We start from the raw sequence: 19,461 nt of genomic DNA, 5'->3' as shown, positions 1-19,461 counted from the left end.
CAGCCAGCCGCCCGTCCCGCTCTTCCCTCAGGCGCCCGGGGGGGGCTTTACCTCAGGGGAACGCGAGATGGCGGAGGGCGAGCTGAGGTCTGAGGAAAGCGATAAGGAGGAGCTGCCTCCTTTAGCCTTCCTGTTGGAGCACTCGCCGTCGGCGCGGCCCCCCGGCAAGTTGGGTCACCGGCTGTCCTCATCTTCTGCTCCCAAGCCAGATAGGGAGGCAGGGGCGGTTGTGGTGCTGAGCAGTGGGAGCGAAGAGGAGGAGGTGGAGGAGGTCGTCCCTCTGTCTGAGAGGATGAAGAGGAGGATGAAAGCAAAGAGGGAGGCGGTTTCTAAGCCCCCTCAGCCGGGCGGTGGGGATGCTGGCCTTCATGCTAGGGGTCACCTGTTGGCACCTGGCAGCAGAGGGCCGAAGAAAGCCCTGGTGTCGACTGGAGATGTGTCTTGTGGCAGCCAAAATGGCACGGGTGGTGCTGAGTGGCCCTCCTTGTGCCCGCTGCCAGCCTCTCAGTCTGACTCTGCAGACCACCCTTGTAGGCCCCTGGTAAGCGGAGCAAGCCCAGAAACATCCGCCTCTCCCAAGAAGCCAAAATACAGTCCGAAGGAGAAGGAGGTAATCTGCCAGGCTGCGTGGCAGAGGAGGAAGGAGCGAGAAGCACGGAGGAGGCAGCAGGAGCAGGAAAAAGAGAGGAAGAGAGCCCTTGCCAAGATGCTGAAAGCTCAGCGACCTGGGGAGTGCCAGAAATACATAACAGTGGTGCTAGATCCAGGTGCTCGTCCTAACAGCCTGCATCTGCCTTATAATGGCTGTTGTCTTCTCTCTGTGGAGGCTTGACCCATGCACCAATTTCAGTTCTCTTACAGGTAGAAGGTGGTGGACAGATCCTTAGTGCTTTGCAGGCTGCAAATTACTCCTGTGTGGTTGAGAATCAGGCTGTTCCCTGCAGCATCACCTGGAGGAGAAAGACTGTGTCATCTCAGGTGTGTGAGCAAAATCTCAATGTTCTTATCCTTTTCTTCCTCTGTTATTTGCACTCATTAGTAATTGTATTTAGCAACCCAAGTAAACACCCTCTAATCTTCTCCCTGCCTCAGAAGTCTGAGTGGGAGCACTGGTTTGAGTGAATTATAAACAGACTCTTGGTCTGGCTGTTTGTTTTCATATCTGGACAGATGGAAGAAGGAGATGAATGGACAGAAGAACCAAATGTCCTGGTTCTGCTTCGCTTGGAGGAGTTTTTGTCCATGGTTCACAACTACAAACAAGTAAGAGTGCTTATGACTTTTGTGCTCTCAAACATGCCTTGCTGTGGTGTTTGTCATCCCTCTTCACAGCAGGAAGGTTTTGATGTGGGGTGGAGCCATCGTTTCAGTAAACCAGAAACCTGGTTTTAGAAGCCATTAATGGATCAAAACCACTAGGGCTGTGTAATACAAAGTTCTGACAAGCTTTCTTTCCTAGTTACAATTTTTCACAGATTTTTGAAGAGGTAACATTGTCAGACCAAGTGGGATTATTTTTTATTCCTTTCTGCTGTAACTTTGTACCAGAACAAGTGTTGCCTGCTTGCCCCTTGACAGACTTTTTCATCTGCAGACCCAGCTGCAGAATCAGAGCCATAGCTTGCTGCACTTGCATGTGTGCCTCAGAATGGTTTTACTCTTTTTTTCCGTTGATCTTTGCAGGAAGCGCAGGGCCGTACAGAAGGAGAAGAGGAGACCCTACAGACCTATGTAGCTCACGTAATGGAGAAAATGCCTGGGAAAATTCTGGCACTGGCAGCAGTTGGAGTAGAAAATTACTTCAGGTTAAACTTTTTTCCCTCCAGATATTTCGTGTTGTCTCTGGCCTTGAAAAATGCCATAGGTGTTTACATTAATTCCTTCTAGCAATGACTAGAGCATAAGAAGAATTCCCACCCAGAACTGTGCCACTATTTGTTATAGAGAAACAGAAGCAAAGGTCCATCCAGCCTGTCACCACAGTGACCAATGGGAAATACCTGGGGAAGAGCATGAACTCCCAGTCTTACATTACTCTTCTTAGGTCTCTCAGAGTTCAGCCAAAAAAGAGACTGCGACAGGCAGCAGCGAGTAGAAAACAAGAAGAGGAACAGAGAAAACGGAGAAAAAAGCAAGTTAAGGATTCTGGCCTGGAGATAACTAGAATGGACGTGGAAGAAGTGAGTAGCTTTAAAACAGGCATACAGCCATCATCTCTTGTTGTCTGCCATTGTTGGAACATTTGACGCAATCATACACTTTCTTGGATGGGGGGGGATTCAGCCTTTGTTAGTCTGTGTGTCTGTGGACAGAGCTCTTGGGGTTCAGTTCCCCACTGCTCGTGTACACACCTGCTCTCCCATGGACTGACATGTCTCGTTCACCTTGATTCTGATGTCAGTCTCAGTCAGCATCTCTCATCCTTTGTGGCCTGCTGGCAAAGCACATCAGTGCTGCCCTGGGCTGGGTGACCCACCTGTAATGAGAGTCTGCCACTGAGAGCTGTGGGAGCTGAAATGGTGCTAAACTGGTATTAACAGGCAGGAGACAGGCTGCCCCTAAATACTTCAGTGCCTTAAATTAACTGTTCCCAAAATGGGGAGAGGGTGGATGTTCTTGTCCTATAGCAAGATGTTGTGACCCTTTTTTGTTTCAGACAAGAGTGGGATTTGATGTGCCAAGATTAATTGTTGCATTTGTTGTTTCCAATGATGTTTACAGGCCTTGGTGGATCTGCAGCTGTGCAAACAAGTCCAAGTCAGCTTTTTTGAGAGCTGGGAGGACCTCGGAGAATTTGCCACTATGTTCACAAAAGCTGTAGCTGAAGCACCGTTCAAGTGAGTAAGCAGATGAAGTTTGGTCATACCTTCTTTGGAGACGCTGCACTTTCACAGTTTCTGGGAGGGAATAGCAGGTATGCGGCTGCACTTCAGTCAACCCAGTATAATGGTTTTTAAAGGGACCGGCAACACAGAGCAGCTGCTAATGCAGCTCCTTCAATGCAGGGTTAGTTCTTGGAAACTGAGGTCCTGCCTGGGGAGGGGTGAGGACAGACCCTGATTTCATGTTGGAGTTTCACTTAACATCAAGCAAAGGTCTTGTTCTCAGTCTGATTTTAGGAGTGGGAAGGGAATGCAAGGAGGATTGGGCTCTTACAGCACCAGCTTTTCTTCTTCAGTATGTAACCGAGAGAGACATTACGGAGAGTGAACTGTCTAGCTGCTTCCGTTGATAAGGAAGGACAGCAGCGTGTTGCACAGCAATAGCTAAGAAAGCCATCGTGTGCAGTCTCACACAGTCCTAGCATTCCTATCACAGCAGATGCTGTGTTTTACATCTCAGCCATGAGATGAGATGAGATGTCGTTAAAAATGACATATAAAAGTGTTTTATTATGGTTGACAGTCAGAAAGTGAATTCTTGTTTACCACTTTGTATGCACATTGGCTTGTGTCAGGATTGCTCCCGAGTACAGGATTGTTTCTTTTTCAGTAGGAAATCTGGGTCTTAAACAAGGGAATTGGTAATGCATGTAAAGAAAATAGGGTCAAATTTTTAGCATCTACTTTGATACCAATGGTGTCTATAACAGCACAGAGTGAGAAATGGCTCTCTGTCTTCTCTCTCTGGCTATGTGACAACAGATGCAGTGATAGGATTTTCTTCATAGCCTCGTTGTCTCATTTTCTTTCCCATCCTTTGTTCTCCCTAGGCGAGAGCGAGAGAAGACAGGGTTCTCCTTCTACTTAGAGAAGGCGTGGTGCAGAGGGGTGAAGGTGGATCCTTCTGGAAAGGGTCTCTTAGAAGTTTGGAAGAGGCAGATACAACAATTTAACCGTGTCAGCCTCAAGATGGCTGAGGCTATTGTGTCTGCCTACCCTTCTCCTCAGCTTCTGAACCAGGTGAGGATGCCTCGGGAATGCCGAGTACTGTGTCCAGCCAGCCAGCTAATGTAAGGAGTGGAAGAAATCATTTAACTGGTATTAAATTTGACACAACGATTCTGTATGAGCTGTTTAGTGAGGCAATGAAGGAACAGATTCCCTGGCACCCATTGCTTTGGCTTTACAGAGCAGAGTACTGAGGGAGCAGTATTGGTTCTGCATCAGCCTGTAAGCTCACAAACGAGATCTGAGAAGAGACCAGGTGAAAAATGAGTGTACATTGTGAAAGGGTAGAGCAGTCACAGGTGCATAGCTTTGATTATGTTTTTTGAGCAATGGATGCAAACGGATGATACTGTTCCTTTGTGTTGCTTTTAGGCCTATAGCAGATGCTCCTCAGAGCAGGAGCAGGAAAACATGCTGGCTAATATCCCCGTGTGCCGCGGTGATGGTGCAACAGCCACCTCCCGGCGGATCGGACCAGAACTCTCCCGACGAATCTATCTGCAGATGACTTCCCACAATCCTGATCTCTATTTGGATTCCACTCGGTAGCCCCAGGGAATGAGGATTTTACTGTTTGCGTGGTCTAGGTATTCAGCTTCCTTCTGGAAAGAAGTGCTTAGATACCAAATACAGTCACTGATCCTAGCTTAAAGACTTAAAACACATTTAGACTTTATTGTAGCAGAAGGTTGGATAAAATTGCTGAGTGGCTGGAGTTTACACAGGAAAGATGGTGAACATCTTCCCTAAGAGCATAAGTTGGACACGGCTTATAGTACTGATAGTTGCTTTTATTTGTCTTCCTAGAAAATAAATATTTTTGAATAATAATAATCTTTGCTTCTTAACAAGCTGTCTTGAATACAGACAGATATGTGATCTGTTGAAAGGAATACTTTCTACTGCTATCCTAAACTGCAGGTAGTTCTCTCTCTAGCGTGAAAAATCTTAATGCTAAAGCAACATGGTGCTGCCCCCCCCCCCCCCCCCCCCCCCCCAGCACCTGCTCTAGTGAGGTGGAAGAACTTTACCTCACAAAATAGACACTCAGTTTTCCGCTGTGGCAGATGGGAATGAGTAAGACTAATTTTCAGATATAAATTTAGACTGCCCTGATTCAGTCTCCAGACGGCTTAATCTACAGAGGGTCTTGAAATCTGATTACATGCACTGGAATTATGAGGTCTAAACAGTTGGCAGAAAAAGCTTTCTTTTAATTAGATTGGGGAACATGTTTGCCTGTCCACGAAGCCATGAGCACTTGTGTGCACACAAGCGACAGCAGTGCTTCCCGAGATGTGTGCTGAGAGTGAATTAAACTGCATCCAGTGTGTGGAAGTTACCCTTTGGAACCGTGCTGCCTCGAATGAAAAAATACCTGCCCACTACGCTAGCTTCAGGCATTCAGCAGGAGTCCTCGCCCGGCCAGTGGTGCGCTTCTGACCTGAATTGATAAATCTTATTAGCCTGGCATTTGCAAACTTAAGCAGCACTCTCCTAGATGGCAAAGCAGCAGACTCCTGCCAGACACTGGCAGGAATGTCTGCAGAGAGGAAATGTTGCTTTGAATGTTGTTTGCCGTTTTTCTGAACATTTCTGGATAGTAAGCAAGGACCTTTTAAAGAATGTGATGAGTTAGATGCCTAAAGCTGTTTCAAGGAACCTCAGGAAACACATGTACTGCTAAGCCAGAGATAGGCAGCCTTTCCTTCCGTTTATCTGATATTCATGCTGTCGCTTTTTTCTGTGTGGTATGTGGGGAACCACAGTCTTATCATTAGGTTACAGAAGCGGGAAGGCTTACTGCTTCAGTGATGACCTCGACGTGAAATGCTATACATTGTTTCCTCATGGCACTGCTCTTATCAGCAATCATCCCTGGTATTAGAAGAGAGGGAGCGATTCTGGTGGCTATTGTAGGATGTCTTAGTGGAGTTGGTAGTGTATGGATATTCTCTGCAACCTGCACTTAACAGCATTACGTGTACACTTCATTTTAGTACTCGCAAAGCCCTTCAGGTTGTGACAAACTTCTGTTTGGTTTTCTCTGCAAGGAAATTATAAATAATTCATAGTTCTTTGTACAGACGAGTTTTCTTCTCTAGGTGCAAACCTCCAAACCTCCCAGCCTTCCCAAGAGCCCCAAGGCGAAGCTCTCTTCTGCCCACCCACCCGCCTTCAGCGCGTGACGCTGCCACAGTGCCACCCAGTGCTGTGTGCCACTGCTGCAGGCAGCAACTGGCAGCCAACTCGCCCGCTGTCTGTCCGTGGGTTTCGGACACCCTCCTCTTGTTGCGCACACAAAACCAGCCTGCAGACTGGCCAGAAGCCCTTTCTAAGCTGTAGCCGCTTTGTTGGCAGTAGCTGGTTAAAATTAAGTGTCCTCAGTGATCATTTTTGGCTGTTTCTAAAGGACCTAATTAAAATTAAAACTGCATTAGCAATATAAACATCCAGTTCAGACAAATTGCTGCGAAAACTGTTGTATTGAAAATTTTCAGCTCCTTTCAATAGTACATCAGCTTCTTCGCTCCAACATGTGGATGCGCAGCCATCCTACACATTTGTAATTGGTCCTGGGGTGGGCCTTAATGTATTATTCCCATACAGCCATATCACCAATTTCAGCACAAATAGAAATGACAGCAAGGAATGGATATGTATTAAAAACCTTCTACCTCCAGGACAGAGCTATAGCTAGGCAAGAGCTGGTTTTTCCCACTCCTATAGATTGGCAGCTTTCTGTGTCTCACAATCTAGGTAAACAGCCCTTGGAGGTAAGAGGTGTTAACAAGTTTAAGGTAATGTGGGCAAATAATGGGAGTTACAGGCCAACTGCGAAACATGCACAGCAAAGATGATCTGAACAATAACTGCTCTGTGTGGAGTGGACCAGCAAACCAATGCTGCCTGATTAAAAGCAGTTTCATCAGAACACAATTCCATAGGAATTCTGGCTGCGTAGATGGTGGAGGGAGATGCTGACGAAGCAAGTGCCCATCCAGGACAATCACTGCTGCGAGTTCTGTTGTAGCATATTTTGCAGGGTTTTGTGGTTTTGCAGAGCGGCTAACACGTCCTCGTAGAGAGTGTTCACGCTGACACACAGAGGTTGGCGTTGCAGCTCTGTCAGCTTGCAGGCGGCCAAAGTACAGAGGACGCACAGCAGCACGAAGAGCAGGACCCGCAGCACCGACCGTGACCAGGAGTGCTTGTGCCGGGGTGGCTGAGGGGGACGAGAACTGGAGGCGGGCTCTGTAACGAGAACATTCACAAGACAGAGAAGGCGAGGAATTAATGAAATATCTTTAACAGTCTACATTCAGAAACAAGCTGTTCAGGTAATGTATGTTAGCCTGTGCTGCAGTTGTCTGTTGTTGTGAATTTTCATCACTTAACTCTGATTAATGAGTAGATGCGCAGGATCTAACTGTTTAGGATGAAAAGTTTCAGATTTAGTTTCATGGGCAGCAGTGAAGAGGGTGTAAAGCACCTCTGTGTTGCATAAGATCTGGTTTTGCACATACAGTTCAATACACTTAAACAGAAATGAGTGGAGGGAGTTCTCCTTAGGAACAGTCGAAGAACTTTCTGAATCTTGCAGCTCAGCAGTTCATCAGGAACAGAGACAAAGGGGAAAAGGGCACAGCAGTAGAGCTGTAAAAGTCTTACCGGTTCCCTCCCCACTCCCACCATCTCCCAGTACCTGGGCTGCATAAAAGCAAATCTGGCAGCATCGAAATGTGATAAAGATGAAATCCGATGCAATCCGACCCAAAATGGATGCTACTTACTTCGGGCCTGCACTGTTTCTTTTTTAGTTTTCTTTTCCATCTCCTGTTTTGCAGCTTTCTGAGCATCATACTCCCGCCTTCTGCGCTCCTTTTCTTCTGCCTTCTCTCGCTTCCTCAGTTCCCTCTCTTGAGCCTCCTTTGCTCGTTGTTCTGCTTCACGCTTCTTCTCCATTTCTGGGGAGTAACAGGAAGTTTTTTCCTTTTATGTAAAGGTTTCTCATTGCCTTCTTCCGTATTACCTGCCAATCTGTTCCCAACTGGAATGAGGAAACCAATCCAATAACCAGCTTTTTTTTTTTCCTTTTCTTTTCTTTTAAATATTACATACCTTGCATTTTGTTCCCTCAGAATTAGGCTTCCCCTAAAATAAATCTTGTGCTCTTCTTTCATATTTTTTATAGGTAACCTACAGCACGTTCCGTCTAGAGATCTAACTGTTATTCAGGCAACAAATTGCATAGTTATCCCCCACTATCTTTCTCCTTCCAGCCCTTCTACCCTACTACTCCCTGAGCCCTCAGGATTTTCATAGTTACAAGTATTTGTTAGATGGCAACTTGTCAGATGGCAATCAGTATGTCTGGGCATGTAAGAGAGATCAAGAACAGTCCTCAGCCGACAGCACGTGAGGGCTCTTTGTGCTTACCTCGCTCTGCTTGGAGCTTCCGCTGCCGTTGTCGATCCTGCTCAGACTGGATCGCTTTCATGTGCTGCAGCACCTTCAAGGTCCAAGAAAACACCCTGAGGTCTCTGCAGAAGGCTCATTGCACAGTCAGTTCAAAACAGAACAGCTGGAGCGTAGCTGGGGCTGACCACCAACCCTGACCTACCCCTACAGGTATGGCTCTGAAGAGAAAGACAGCTCGCAGCTTCCCGCATGAATCTTTGCAGTTAAGAAACAGATCTTTCCGTTAAAATACAAACGTGGCAAACTGGTGCTAGCTGATACAGAGGATCACAGAACACTTCTGTTTACATGAGCCTACAGTTTGCCAGAATTTCTCCAGAGATTTTTGTACTCTGGACTATAAGCCTCGACATGGGTTATTTTGTCTGATTATACCTCCACTTCTTAGCAATCAGCATTTAGTCCTCTCTTAACTCCATTACTGGAAGAGAATCCTACTCAGCCCAGTGTTTGCTTTCTACAGGCACGGAAGCAGGGAAGTGTGCAGTGAACCTGCACCTCACTGGCTGAAGAAACTTCACGCTGCTGCAGCAGCCACCCAGCTTACTGAGCAAAAAGAGGGAAAAACCACTGCTGACAAAGCCAAGTAAGGAAAAAAAAGAATAAAAGCAGATTCCTTACCTTGACAGCAGCCTGTTTACACTGCTTTTCATCCAGACAGTCTCCTGCTACTTTAGCCAGGACGGGATCCAGGGGATTGTCCTTCAGATCCAGCCACTTCAGGTTCTGCAGAAAGGAACGATAAAGGGGAGGCTGTAAGAGCACAGTAGTCTTGTGATTATTTAAGAGATCCAAAGCAGAAGCAAACTACTTGGTTTCCACATAAATGAAACAGGTACAGAAGACAAGCAGAGAGCTTGAGCAGAGACGTTTTCGATAGATGTGAGAGAATTTCCACTGAGCTGTGGTGCAGAGCCAGCTGAATTTTGGAATGGGTAGTCAGCAGGATGGATGCTTTACCAGAGAAATCAACTTGAGAAGGATCACAAGACCCTGGGCTGCATCCCAAAGCTTTACGTAACTGCCCAGCAAACAGTTTTACCTTGAGCTGTGCAAAGCTGACTGGCAGGGTGACTAAACGGTTGTTCAGAAGGTCCAGGTGCTGCAGATTGACCAAGCGGCCAAAGTCCAAGGGCAGCTGTTGAAGCCGATTTTTACTCAAATCCAGTTTCACCAGATGCATCAAACTGCAGAAGTCCGACTAAAACCCAAACATAAACAAAACCCAGGAAAAGCTTGTCAGCACCTTTATGGAGGAACCTCAGCAGGGAGTACGTGGAGATAGCCTGCACTTTACATAAGACACAAATCCTTAACTTACCACAGAACTGTGGTGGAGGAAAAATCGCTCTCCTCCTTTGCCTTGGAAGATGGAGGTGGAAAACAATGGGATGGATAAGACAGACAAGACTGACAAGGTGACGTGTGGCAATACGACAGAAACAACCCCGAATCTCCACTGTTGCTGAAACTGGTCTGTGTTCACGGGGGGATCCTCTGGCAGGGAGATACTGTGATCTCCAGGCAGTGCAACCCTTTTCTCTCTCTTGGCTCAGCCAAAACTACAACCAGTACTGACCCGTCACTGACAGCAGAGTCATTCAGCCACCCCAAGGAGGAGGAAAGTGCCAGTTCCAAACCTCCCGATGAACCTTTACTGAAGCACTAGTTATCTTTTCTAAATACTTCCCATCAGACTCATCCCCACAAAGCCTCTCTGGCACCTTACCGGCAAGGAAATGAGGTTGTTACAGGACAAATCCAATATAGTAGCTTTTGGAAGAGCGGCCTGAAAGAGAAACAAAGCACTAAATCAACACCGGGGTACACCCGTACCCTCCTGACACCTGCTAGCTTTGCCTCAGTCTCTGCGGTTTCTCCCGCGTCAGTCTGTCCATCCCCCCCCGCCACTGCCTCCGAGGTCACGTCGCATCTGGACTGCTCTCTGGGTCTAAAGGCAGTACTGATCCCGAGATAGATGTGAGCAGCGGCGTCATATCTTGATCGATTTCTGGGTCTAAAGGCAGCACGGATCCCGAGAGCTGCGAGCAGCGGCTCACACACCCTCCCCTCCGCCGTTTTAAACACCCGCAGGCCAGGTCACAAACACCTCCAGCACATCTGGCTCCCCTGCGCACCCCCCTTCCCAAGGACCGAGCTGGCAGAGCCGGCCCCGGGGCTGCGGCCCCGGCCCCGCCGGTCGGCCCGCGGGCCGGACGCTCACCAGCTCCCGGACCGGCACTTCGTTGAGGTCGCAGAGGCTCAAGTCCAGCTCGTTGCCGTCCAGTTTGTCCTTCAGGCTCGCTCCCTTCCCGCCGCCCCGCGACATGGCCGCCGGCACCGTCGTCGGGCTCCTCCGAGGGCCGGTAACAAGGGGCTGCGGGTCGGGTCGGGCCGGGCGGGGGCGGCTGGGCCCGGCCCCGCCACCCACTTCCGCGTCCACGTCCGCGCGGGGCCCGCCAGCCGCGGGGACGAGCGCGCCCCCTGCCGGCCCGGAGCGCCCCGCCGCCGGGGCACCGGCACCGGCGCTCGGAGGGACGCGGGTTCGAGGCTCCCCCCGGGCGGCGGGCAGCCTCTCCCACCGCCCCCGGTGTGCGTGGGGGTGACAGCCGGGCTGTCAGAAGTTCGGCGTCTGCTCTGCGGCTTTCTGCGTGAAACGGCGCGGGGAAGGGACGGAGATCGCTCAGCGATCTCCCACCGGAGATCAGTGGGGGTCACGTCCAGTCGTGTCACCGGTCACACGCCACCCCACGAAAAACCCACCGCTGATAATCCCAACAGGAACGCAGCAACCGAGTAAGGTCTGCCTCGTTTTACAACAGCAGATCCTGCGGCTTCGATCGCTTGGCAGGCTCCACAAGGAGAGCGCTGAATTCCCCTTTTTTGGGGGGGGCTGTCACACCACGACATCTCTCTTCACGGGGACGAATCTGCAGTTAATGTTATTAATGTTCCTGCTTTGATCCAAAGGCTCCTGTGCTGCCCGAGCAGAGCGCTCTCTTGTCTCCACTGACCCGCTGTGGAGAAAGTCAGGGAAAGAGAAAAGGAGCCTGGGGCAGAGCCAAATTAGTATTACTTGGTAATGGGATTGCAGCGAGCACTAACCTTGAATTTCCCGACCTCTCTGCAAACTGTGATGTACACAACCTTGCAAAGATGTTTTAACTCCTCTGGCACATCTACACCGGGGGTGCTTCAGTTAGATTTTAAGTTGCCAGTAGGTCTCTTCCAACACCCAGAGATCTGCGTTAGCTCCCCATGGAGGTAACCGGGACCACAGGAGTCTCTGAGCAAAGGCACCCCAAAACAGCAAACGAGGATTCGCCTCATAGAAAGTATAACAAAATCTGCCTGAGGGTAATGCACTCTCATCAGGGAGATTATAGAAGTTTCTCGGAGCAGGTTATTGTTCTTCCAACAGTGAGCTGAAGTTACGGAGCCCTCATTTGAGAAAAGCAAGATCTAGTTATGCAAGAACCTCTCCCGTCTCTCAGCTTTTCACAGAAATGTTTGGAGGGCAAGGAAGGGCCAGAGGACAACCTGCTCCAGGGATGGGTGGGAAAACCTCACGTTGTCAGATCTCCCCGCACAGACCCCAAGGGAGGAAACCGCTTGCCTGAGCCCTGCGTTACCCCGAGGCAGTGAGGGACTGGCGCAAGGTGCCGTGCAGCTGCACAGCCCCCTGCTCCCTTCTCCAGCTGGGAAGCACCACGTACAGTCCTGCTTCCAAGAGCAAAACCCTGAGAGGCTTTGGGGCGACCGAGCGAGACCCTCTGCATCTCTGGAAAAGGCTTTTGTCCGTGCAGTGCTGCAGAGACTGAAATCTGTGCTTCTGGGTTTACAGGAGTCCAAGATCTTTTGGCTCTTAGTGGAAGGAAACAAGGGTATAGATCAGTTACAAAACCTACCTGCCTATTTGTGATTAACATGAAGGCAGATTTTTAAATCTTCATTAGAAGGAAATGATACCTTACTCAATGGTGTGTGAAGTGTTACTGGTTTGGCCTGCCTTTGCTTTGACAATCTCAAAGGGATGTACCCAAATGTCAAGGTCACATTAACTTCTGCCCAATTCTTGGTTTAATACCTAACCGGGATTCACCCTGTAGGCTAATAATTGGAACGTGGGAAGATCAAACTGAAAGTCAGCTTTATTTTTATTTATTAATGGTGAGGAGGTTTTAGATCCCAGATGTTTTTTAATTGTTTTTTTTTTTTTTCTCTGTAGTTATACAACACCGAGCACACTTTGATGAACCTGATGTACAGACAAAGATAATTGCTCTGTGCTGAAACAGTGAAAGGACAACTTCTGGCCACGAATGTCATACAGCCTTACATCGTCTGCGGAAATGCATAAACTCACCTAGCTACTGATTTTACTGGGACTGACATGTAAATAGAGCTCCCGTGCGTGTCCAGAAAGACTTCAAGCATCCATGAGACGGACAAACCATAAGGCGGGGCCCATTTGCACAGTCTGCTAGAGGAAGGCTGCAAGAACATTTGCAAGAAGGGAGCAGGAACTGCTGAGGGAAGCAGGATGAACACTGCCAATCTAATCCTGATCTAACAATCCTTACTGTGGCCTTGCAGATTGTCCCAGACCCTCTGCAGATCTCTGGCCTGCCTCACGTCCCCTCTGCAGCCATGGCCAATTTTTCCCATTTCAAAGACAAAAATCTCCCTTTCCCTACCAAAGAAAACACTGTCACTGCTGCCATCAAAAAAACTCCTTGTGAACAAGAGGGAAACTGGAACTGGGGAAAATCCTTCCTGCTTCTAAAACCAAGTATGTAACACCAGAGGTCTGGCTGCAGTCAGTATTTCGCTATGCGGCTGTCTTATGAGTACATTTATGGCTTTGGTGTCTGTGTGGTGGTGCATTCCCCCCCAGGCCACTCTACAATCTCAGGAATTCCTATTAGGCTTTGGCCTTTGTGTAATGAGTTTTGGGTAGTTAAGCATCCCTTGACTGTACCAGGAGCTCTTACATGGCTAAGGCGGGGAGCGGCGCTGACTGTACCAAGAATTCCTGTTGCCTGGCGGAGGCGAGGATCCAGAGCAGGAATAATTAGTCATCCCCTGACAGCCTTGGAACATCCCTTATCTGCACTGTAGCTTGAGTGAAACGGTACCAGTGTTACTGGAATTCCAGTAGCTTGCTGATGACTAAAGCAATTGTCTTGCCAACCTATAAACAGCGGTCCCAAGTGAGGCCCTTTGAGCTCTCCTGGACCACAGCGGGCTGCAACCAGCATCTCCCTCCAAGGGGGACGCCTCTCAGAGCTCGTAAACTCTCCGGTTTGCGAAAATCGGAGGACTGTCACCGAGAGCTGACGATGGGACCTGGGCTTATACCCTTCGCCTGTTGAGAAAATGCTGAGACATTTGGCATGAATATTTCACTGAACTTGAGGGTAATTTTTAACGACTATACCTTTGTTTATATATATATATATCTTAGTGTCTGGGTGCATGCATGTGTGAATTAACCCAAGTATCCTATAGCAAGTATAGTATAAATATTGCCCTTTTGAATCTATAACTAGATCATTGTTGTGATTGTAGTAAATTCTACTGAATCACTTGTAAATGTTAAAATGATCAAATTCTGCTAAATCTTGTGATTCCCCTCAAGCTGTGAATGAACCTCAGACTGCTGCTACGCACATAATCCCTTTAGACATAAATTGTTGCCCAAGCCTGGGACTTAGGAGAGGATCCAGCTGCATCTAAACTCCATCAGGAGTTTAGAAAGCAAGGAGGTCTTCTCTGAACCTCGTGACTCAACGGGAGGGTCTCCCCTACCTTTTTACATCTCTGATCTCTGTGCAATTCTAACTTGATTTTCCTTTGCATGTTTCTCTCTTACCCTTTTGCGTGTTTGGTCTCTGTATAAATAATTCTAGTTTGATTCTAACTTGATTTTCCTTTGTATGTTTCCTCCATGTATTAAGTACTAGAGTGAACCTTGCCATTGAACTTTGTGAAGTCGTGATTTTATAAATTCCGATTAAATCATTTTTGCTAATACCCTTGACGGTGATTCTTTAAGTGGTCCAAACCACTCATTTGCGACAGTCGGAGATTCACCGTTCTGAGGGCGATATCGATGCCCTTGATCATCAGCATCACTATGTTCAATGTGGTACAGACACACTGGACTCCAGCATCCACGTGTGCAGTGGTGCAAAACGGCAGCCAGCGATCACCCAGCAGGTCGGTGGCTGAGCCAGAAACAGCCCGCACCTCAGGCCAGCGCTGTTTGGTTAATGCCTGTACAGTATTTAAAAGACAGAGATTATTTTCTGGGCTCAAATTTATACCCCAGCCCTTTCACAAGGATTAATTAGCTTTTGGCCATTGTTGCAGGCAATGCCCAGAAAGGCTGTCAGCCCTTTTACGCGGAGAATGATGCGCGTGTCACCTCTTCTCCTGCACCATCGGTGCTGCTGCAGCGGAGCAGCGCTGCTCCCGTGGCCGGGTGCTCAGCAGAGCTCAGCACCGCAGGGCTCCTCGCCTGGGTGCCTTCCCCGGCCTCTGCCCTTAGGTGAGGGGATGGCAGCCTGCCTGGCTCTGGAGTAGCTCTGCAGTCCCCAACTGGTCTCTCCTCCTCCCATAGCAGGGTACAGGCAGCCAGGGAGTGCCAAGAGCTGTTAGCGAGGGAGTACCTGTGATAACTCATTAAGTGGATAGGGCTGGAAATCAATTAGTGACTCACAGGGCTCAGGCACCGAGCAATACAGGTGGAGAAAAGCAGAGGCAGAAGAGTTGGGTTGTTCTGCGCCAAAGTCCGCCTCAGTTAGGGTGCGGGGCTCGTTTGGGCGGTGTGGACAGAGTTTGGGGTGCAGAGGCAGCTGGGGTTGGGCAGAAAAAGGCTTGTTGGGGCTGTCTGGGGAAAAAAAGAGGAGATGGGGGGCTGGCAGAGGATGGGGCAGGTGCCCTGGGGGGCTCTGTTCTGCACAGCCGTGTGCCTGGGGGGGGGTGTCCGTGTCCGTGTCCGTGTCCGTGTCCCCATCCCCACTCCGCCTGCCCCGAGCCCCCCGGCCGCACGCCCGGCCGCTGCCGGCCCCCGCGGGACGCTTCCTCCGGGAGCGGGGCCGGGGCGGGCCGCGGTGCGCACCGCCCCCCCCGCCTACCGCGGGCCGGGCCGGGTTCCCGGTTGTCGCCGCCGCCGCAGGCATGGCCACGGCGCGGCTGGCAGCGCTGTCCCGCCGCGGGCTGCCCCTCCTGCGGCGGGGGGGGGCGGTGGGCAGGTAGGGAGAGGGGTTGGAGGGGGGAGTGTGTGGGGACGGGGGTCGTGGGGGAGAGGAGAGGGGGGATAGGGGGGTATAGGGGATGGGGGGCTATAGGGGATGTGGGGCGATGGGTGAGAGGGGATGGGGGCTATAGGGGGGGGAGGGAGGATGGGGGTTTGGGGGGGCTATAGGGGAGGGAGGGCTGGGGGGCTATAGGGGATGGAGGGCTGTGGGTGAGAGGGGATAGGGGCTATAGGGGAGGGAGGGCTGTGGGGACTCAGGATGGGGGTATGGGGGGGCTATAGGGGAGGGAGCGCTGTGGGTGCTGGGCTGTGGGCCTATAGGGGATAGGGGGCTATAGGGGATGGGGGGGGTGGGGACTGGGGATAGGGGGGCTATAGAGGACAGGGGGCCGTGGGGAGAAGCGATGGGGAGCTCTAGGGGATGTAGGGCGATGGATGAGAGGGGATGGGGGCAATAGGGGAGGGAGGGAGGGCTGTGGGGACTGAGGATCGGGGGGCTATAGGGGAGGGAGGGCTGTGGGTGCTGGGGATGGGAGGCTTATAGGGGATGGGGGGCTGTGGGACTATAGGGGATAGGGGGCTATAGGGGCTGTGGGGGTGCGGGGACTGGGGATGGAGAGCTATAGGGGATGTAGGGCTACAGATGAGAGGGGAGGGAGGGAGGGCTGTGGGGACTGAGGATGGGGGGCTGGGGGCTATAGGGGATGGAGGGCTGTAGGGGACAGGGTGCCATAGGTGAGAGGGGATGGGGGGTTATAGGGCATAGGGGGCCATGGGTGAGAGGGGCTGGAGAACTGTGAGGGCAGAGGATGAGGGGGCTGTAGGGCACAGAGGCTGTAGGGACAGGGCTGGGGGCTCTAGGGGATGGAGGCTTTGTGTGGTGGGGGCCGGGGGCTATAGGGCAGCTGCTGAGTGATGTGGGTGGCTGCATGCAGGCAGGCAGGTTCAGCTGGAGGTTTCACTCTCAGCGTGTGTCGCTGTCCCTTGGCTCCCCTAAAACCCCCCCAAAGTAGCAGAAGGCAGGCGGCATCCCCTGGGTCTGGGAGGGGACCAGGGGCAGGGACAAGCCTGGTGCAGCACATGGAGGGATGTGAAGCTGTGCCCAGGGCTAAACTTTCTTTGTGCAGCAGCTCCAGCCTGACTGCAGTAACGTGAAATATATCAAACAGCTTCTCTGTCCTCCTTCAGCGCTCTGACTTGCGGGCTTTGTGGGGCAGTGTCCCCATCCTCCTGTGGTGGGGGGCACTGGGGTCCCAGCAGGTCCTGGGCACCGAGGAGCTTGGAGGGGGGGGGTCAGGCAAGTTCTTTGCCTTGCTTTTCTTCAGAGCTGCCTCTTGGAGCAAGTTCGTGGGAAAGAACAGGAAAACGAAAGCAACTGGCTTTGGGAAAGGCTTTGGAGGATTAGTTGATATTCAGAGCCTAATACTCACCCGGAGGTATGACTTCAGGGAGCAACTCCCCAAGAACGGTGGGGAGGAGCCCTTGTTTACCCACACATGGGGTCCGGGTGTTTCTTTTCAGCTGGGTTGAGATTAGGAGTGAGTGGCTGAAGCCCATGTGTGCAGCTGGGGCCAAGATTGCCATCTCGGAATCTGTTCTTAGGCGGGATCAGAAGGGAAGAACGACGGAGAGTTTGCTACAGTTTGGCCTCCAGCCCAGAATTGTGAGTGAAACTGAGGGGCAGGAACGCAAAGCACTTGGAGAAAAAGACAGCGTGTTTAGAGGAGTAAACTCTTTCTAGTAATGTTACAAAAAAGTTTATTAAAGTTGTTAAGCAGTATTTATCCCTTTGGCAGGAATAGTGCAGGGCGGGAAGAGGTGTGTAGTGGAAAAGGTAACCAGAAAGTCTGCTGCAGCAGGAGTCTGAAAGCTCTGGGGACTTGATCCTTCCTCAAACCAGCCAACCAAAAGTAATCAGAATCTGGTTAACTCTTTAGTCAACAGGGTTGCTTTAAAGAGTAAAGAAGAGGTAAGGATAGAGCAGGGTTAACTTTCACCACCCTTTTATTGCAGTTGTGTTAGCTAAAAGACCCAAAAGCTCTTGCTTTTTGGGGGAGAGGCTCCTGGTAAATGTCCACGAACAAAGGAACTGGCTGGGGAGTCCGTGAGCCTCTTAGAGCATGAACTCTGCAGTCAGGACGGTTCCCAAGCCCGGGGAGGACAGAGCCTTTCATCCACGCGCAGAGGGGATGGCACCACAGGTCAGGTCGATGTCCTTCACAGCTGCAAAGCAGGAGCTTGCTTGTGTGCTCGTCGTAGGGGACTGGAGGTTATGCCTATGCCTCTGCCTTGTATTCGTCTCTCATCCCTTCTGATAATTTCTATAGAGGCTAGGGAAGAGTTAAAGGTGAACAATGAAACTGGTTATCTTATATCAACAACTATAAAATGTTAGCTGGGGCTATTCAGAGATAAATACAAAGAGCTCCTAGGATTAGTCGAGAGTGCTTGCTTCAGCCTGGTTGTTCTGCTTGCTGCCATCAGGCAGAAGGTGCTGGCTGGGTCCGCCAGCGTTCGTTCGGCTGCTTGCCTGCCTTTTGCACGAGGTGGGGAGTGGGATGCGTTTTCCCTGGGTCCCTGATGTTTCTCCGTTCAGTTGGGCTGTTGAGCTCCAGGGTTACGGAGTTTTGCAGGAGCAGCCGAGTGCTGAGGCTGGCTCATTTGCAGGCACCGCGGGCTGTCTTGCTGCTGGAATGTGTTGCCAACAGAAGGCAGGCGCTCTCTAAGAGTAGTGTTTAACAGTCTACCCTGAGACCCAAGAGCAAGCAGAGTTTTATTTGCTCTCCTCGGGCTGAGTCAGGGAAATGAAAGCTGCTGTAAGTGAAAACCATCAGACCGTTGGTCTTGTTTTATTTCCAGCAGCACCAGATGCTTCATAGGAAGAGGTGGAGGGTGAATTCCATCTTTTCTGTAACAAAGATGAACAAAAAGATTATTTCTAAATCCTTTGGACCCTTTCTTTGTATCAAGGTCTCTTGATACGTTCTTTCAGATCGGATATATACACTTGCTGTTGGCTATAGGCGGGAGGGAGACCAACCCTATGTTATTTCCAGCATTATGCTACTGATAACGAATGTATCTTCTCTATTCCTGACCCCCAGTGCTTCCAACAGCCTCCTGTGTTTTATCCCACACCTTTCACCCCTGCCACGGCCAGGAGATAAGTGATATGGAAATGCTGAAGCACATGTGAATGTCAGACTGGAATTCAGAGAGTTCATAGTAGATGAGAGCTGTGAATTTTGCTTTCCTTAATGTATATGAAGAAACCATATGAGCAAGTGCTTTGAGAGGAGTTAGTGACTCTGGGTTACAAGCATGAGATATCTTAGGCCCTAATTTCAAAGCTGTTGATGCTTTCATTTGAAGATGTGACTGCTTGGGACCTTCAAGAGCAATCTGTGCGTGTTTTCACATGGTGAGGGGAACCAGCAGTATTTTCACAGTGTTTTGGAGTGCAGGGATTTATAAAGACATCTTTTACTGCTCTTTGATGCTCTTTCATCCCCATGTTTGGGGATAGGGAGGAAGCCATAAGTGGAGGTGGTACTGTCATTTGGTTCTGGCTTTGCACCTTCTTGCATTTAGTGTGAAAGTCTGTGAAACTCTTGGCTTTTTAGGCTGGGGAAAAAAAATGAGAGAGTAAGACCAGAAAGCCTGGTCTGCCTAGTGCTTTGCCAAGATGTGACAGTGTGAAATATCACTCGTCTCGTTATGGGTTGTGCAAGTACCTCTTGAAGGCTGACTGCAGAGATCAGGAGTCTGTTTCAGCTGGACGTTTTGGATTTTGATTGAATTTTATCACAATCTGAATTTTCTAAT

General features: G+C 50.1%; 3 protein-coding genes across 5 annotated transcripts in view; 2 read left to right on the top strand and 1 right to left on the bottom strand.

The window, feature by feature from the left end:
- Positions 1-35: 35 nt before the first annotated feature.
- Positions 36-9,405, top strand: EME1 (essential meiotic structure-specific endonuclease 1). 3 transcript variants are annotated; one of them, XM_075044466.1, is made up of 8 exons: positions 36-767; positions 851-978; positions 1,171-1,263; positions 1,684-1,805; positions 2,045-2,180; positions 2,722-2,837; positions 3,713-3,902; positions 4,263-5,620. In XM_075044466.1, the coding sequence occupies exons 1-8, from the start codon at positions 68-70 to the stop codon at positions 4,437-4,439; spliced, it is 1,662 nt and encodes a 553-aa protein (XP_074900567.1). In that variant the 5' UTR covers positions 36-67; the 3' UTR covers positions 4,440-5,620. The 3 variants fall into 3 exon arrangements, with proteins under 3 accessions (XP_074900567.1, XP_074900569.1, XP_074900568.1); XM_075044468.1 differs by lacking the exons at positions 3,713-3,902; positions 4,263-5,620 and adding an exon at positions 8,836-9,405; XM_075044467.1 differs by lacking the exon at positions 3,713-3,902.
- On the bottom strand, positions 6,358-10,818 carry LRRC59 (leucine rich repeat containing 59). The gene is made up of 7 exons (XM_075044469.1): positions 10,597-10,818; positions 10,102-10,161; positions 9,415-9,573; positions 8,994-9,098; positions 8,331-8,403; positions 7,685-7,858; positions 6,358-7,145 (listed from the first exon to the last, which is right to left on the bottom strand). Exons 1-7 carry the CDS (start codon positions 10,699-10,701, stop codon positions 6,901-6,903), a joined length of 921 nt encoding a protein of 306 aa, XP_074900570.1. The 5' UTR covers positions 10,702-10,818; the 3' UTR covers positions 6,358-6,900.
- Positions 10,819-15,523: 4,705 nt separating this feature from the next.
- The window catches only part of ACSF2 (acyl-CoA synthetase family member 2), a 37,929-nt gene continuing 33,991 nt past the window's right edge, over positions 15,524-19,461 (top strand). Inside the window, exon 1 of the mRNA XM_075044461.1 lies at positions 15,524-15,631. Coding sequence (XP_074900562.1) covers positions 15,558-15,631 — 74 coding nt within the window. The 5' untranslated portion in view covers positions 15,524-15,557. The remainder of the gene's footprint in view (positions 15,632-19,461) is intronic.

This window comes from Buteo buteo, chromosome 13, assembly GCF_964188355.1.
Source record: "Buteo buteo chromosome 13, bButBut1.hap1.1, whole genome shotgun sequence".
NCBI classification, from domain to species: domain Eukaryota; kingdom Metazoa; phylum Chordata; class Aves; order Accipitriformes; family Accipitridae; genus Buteo; species Buteo buteo.
This window is presented reverse-complemented; position numbering and strand designations above follow the sequence as displayed.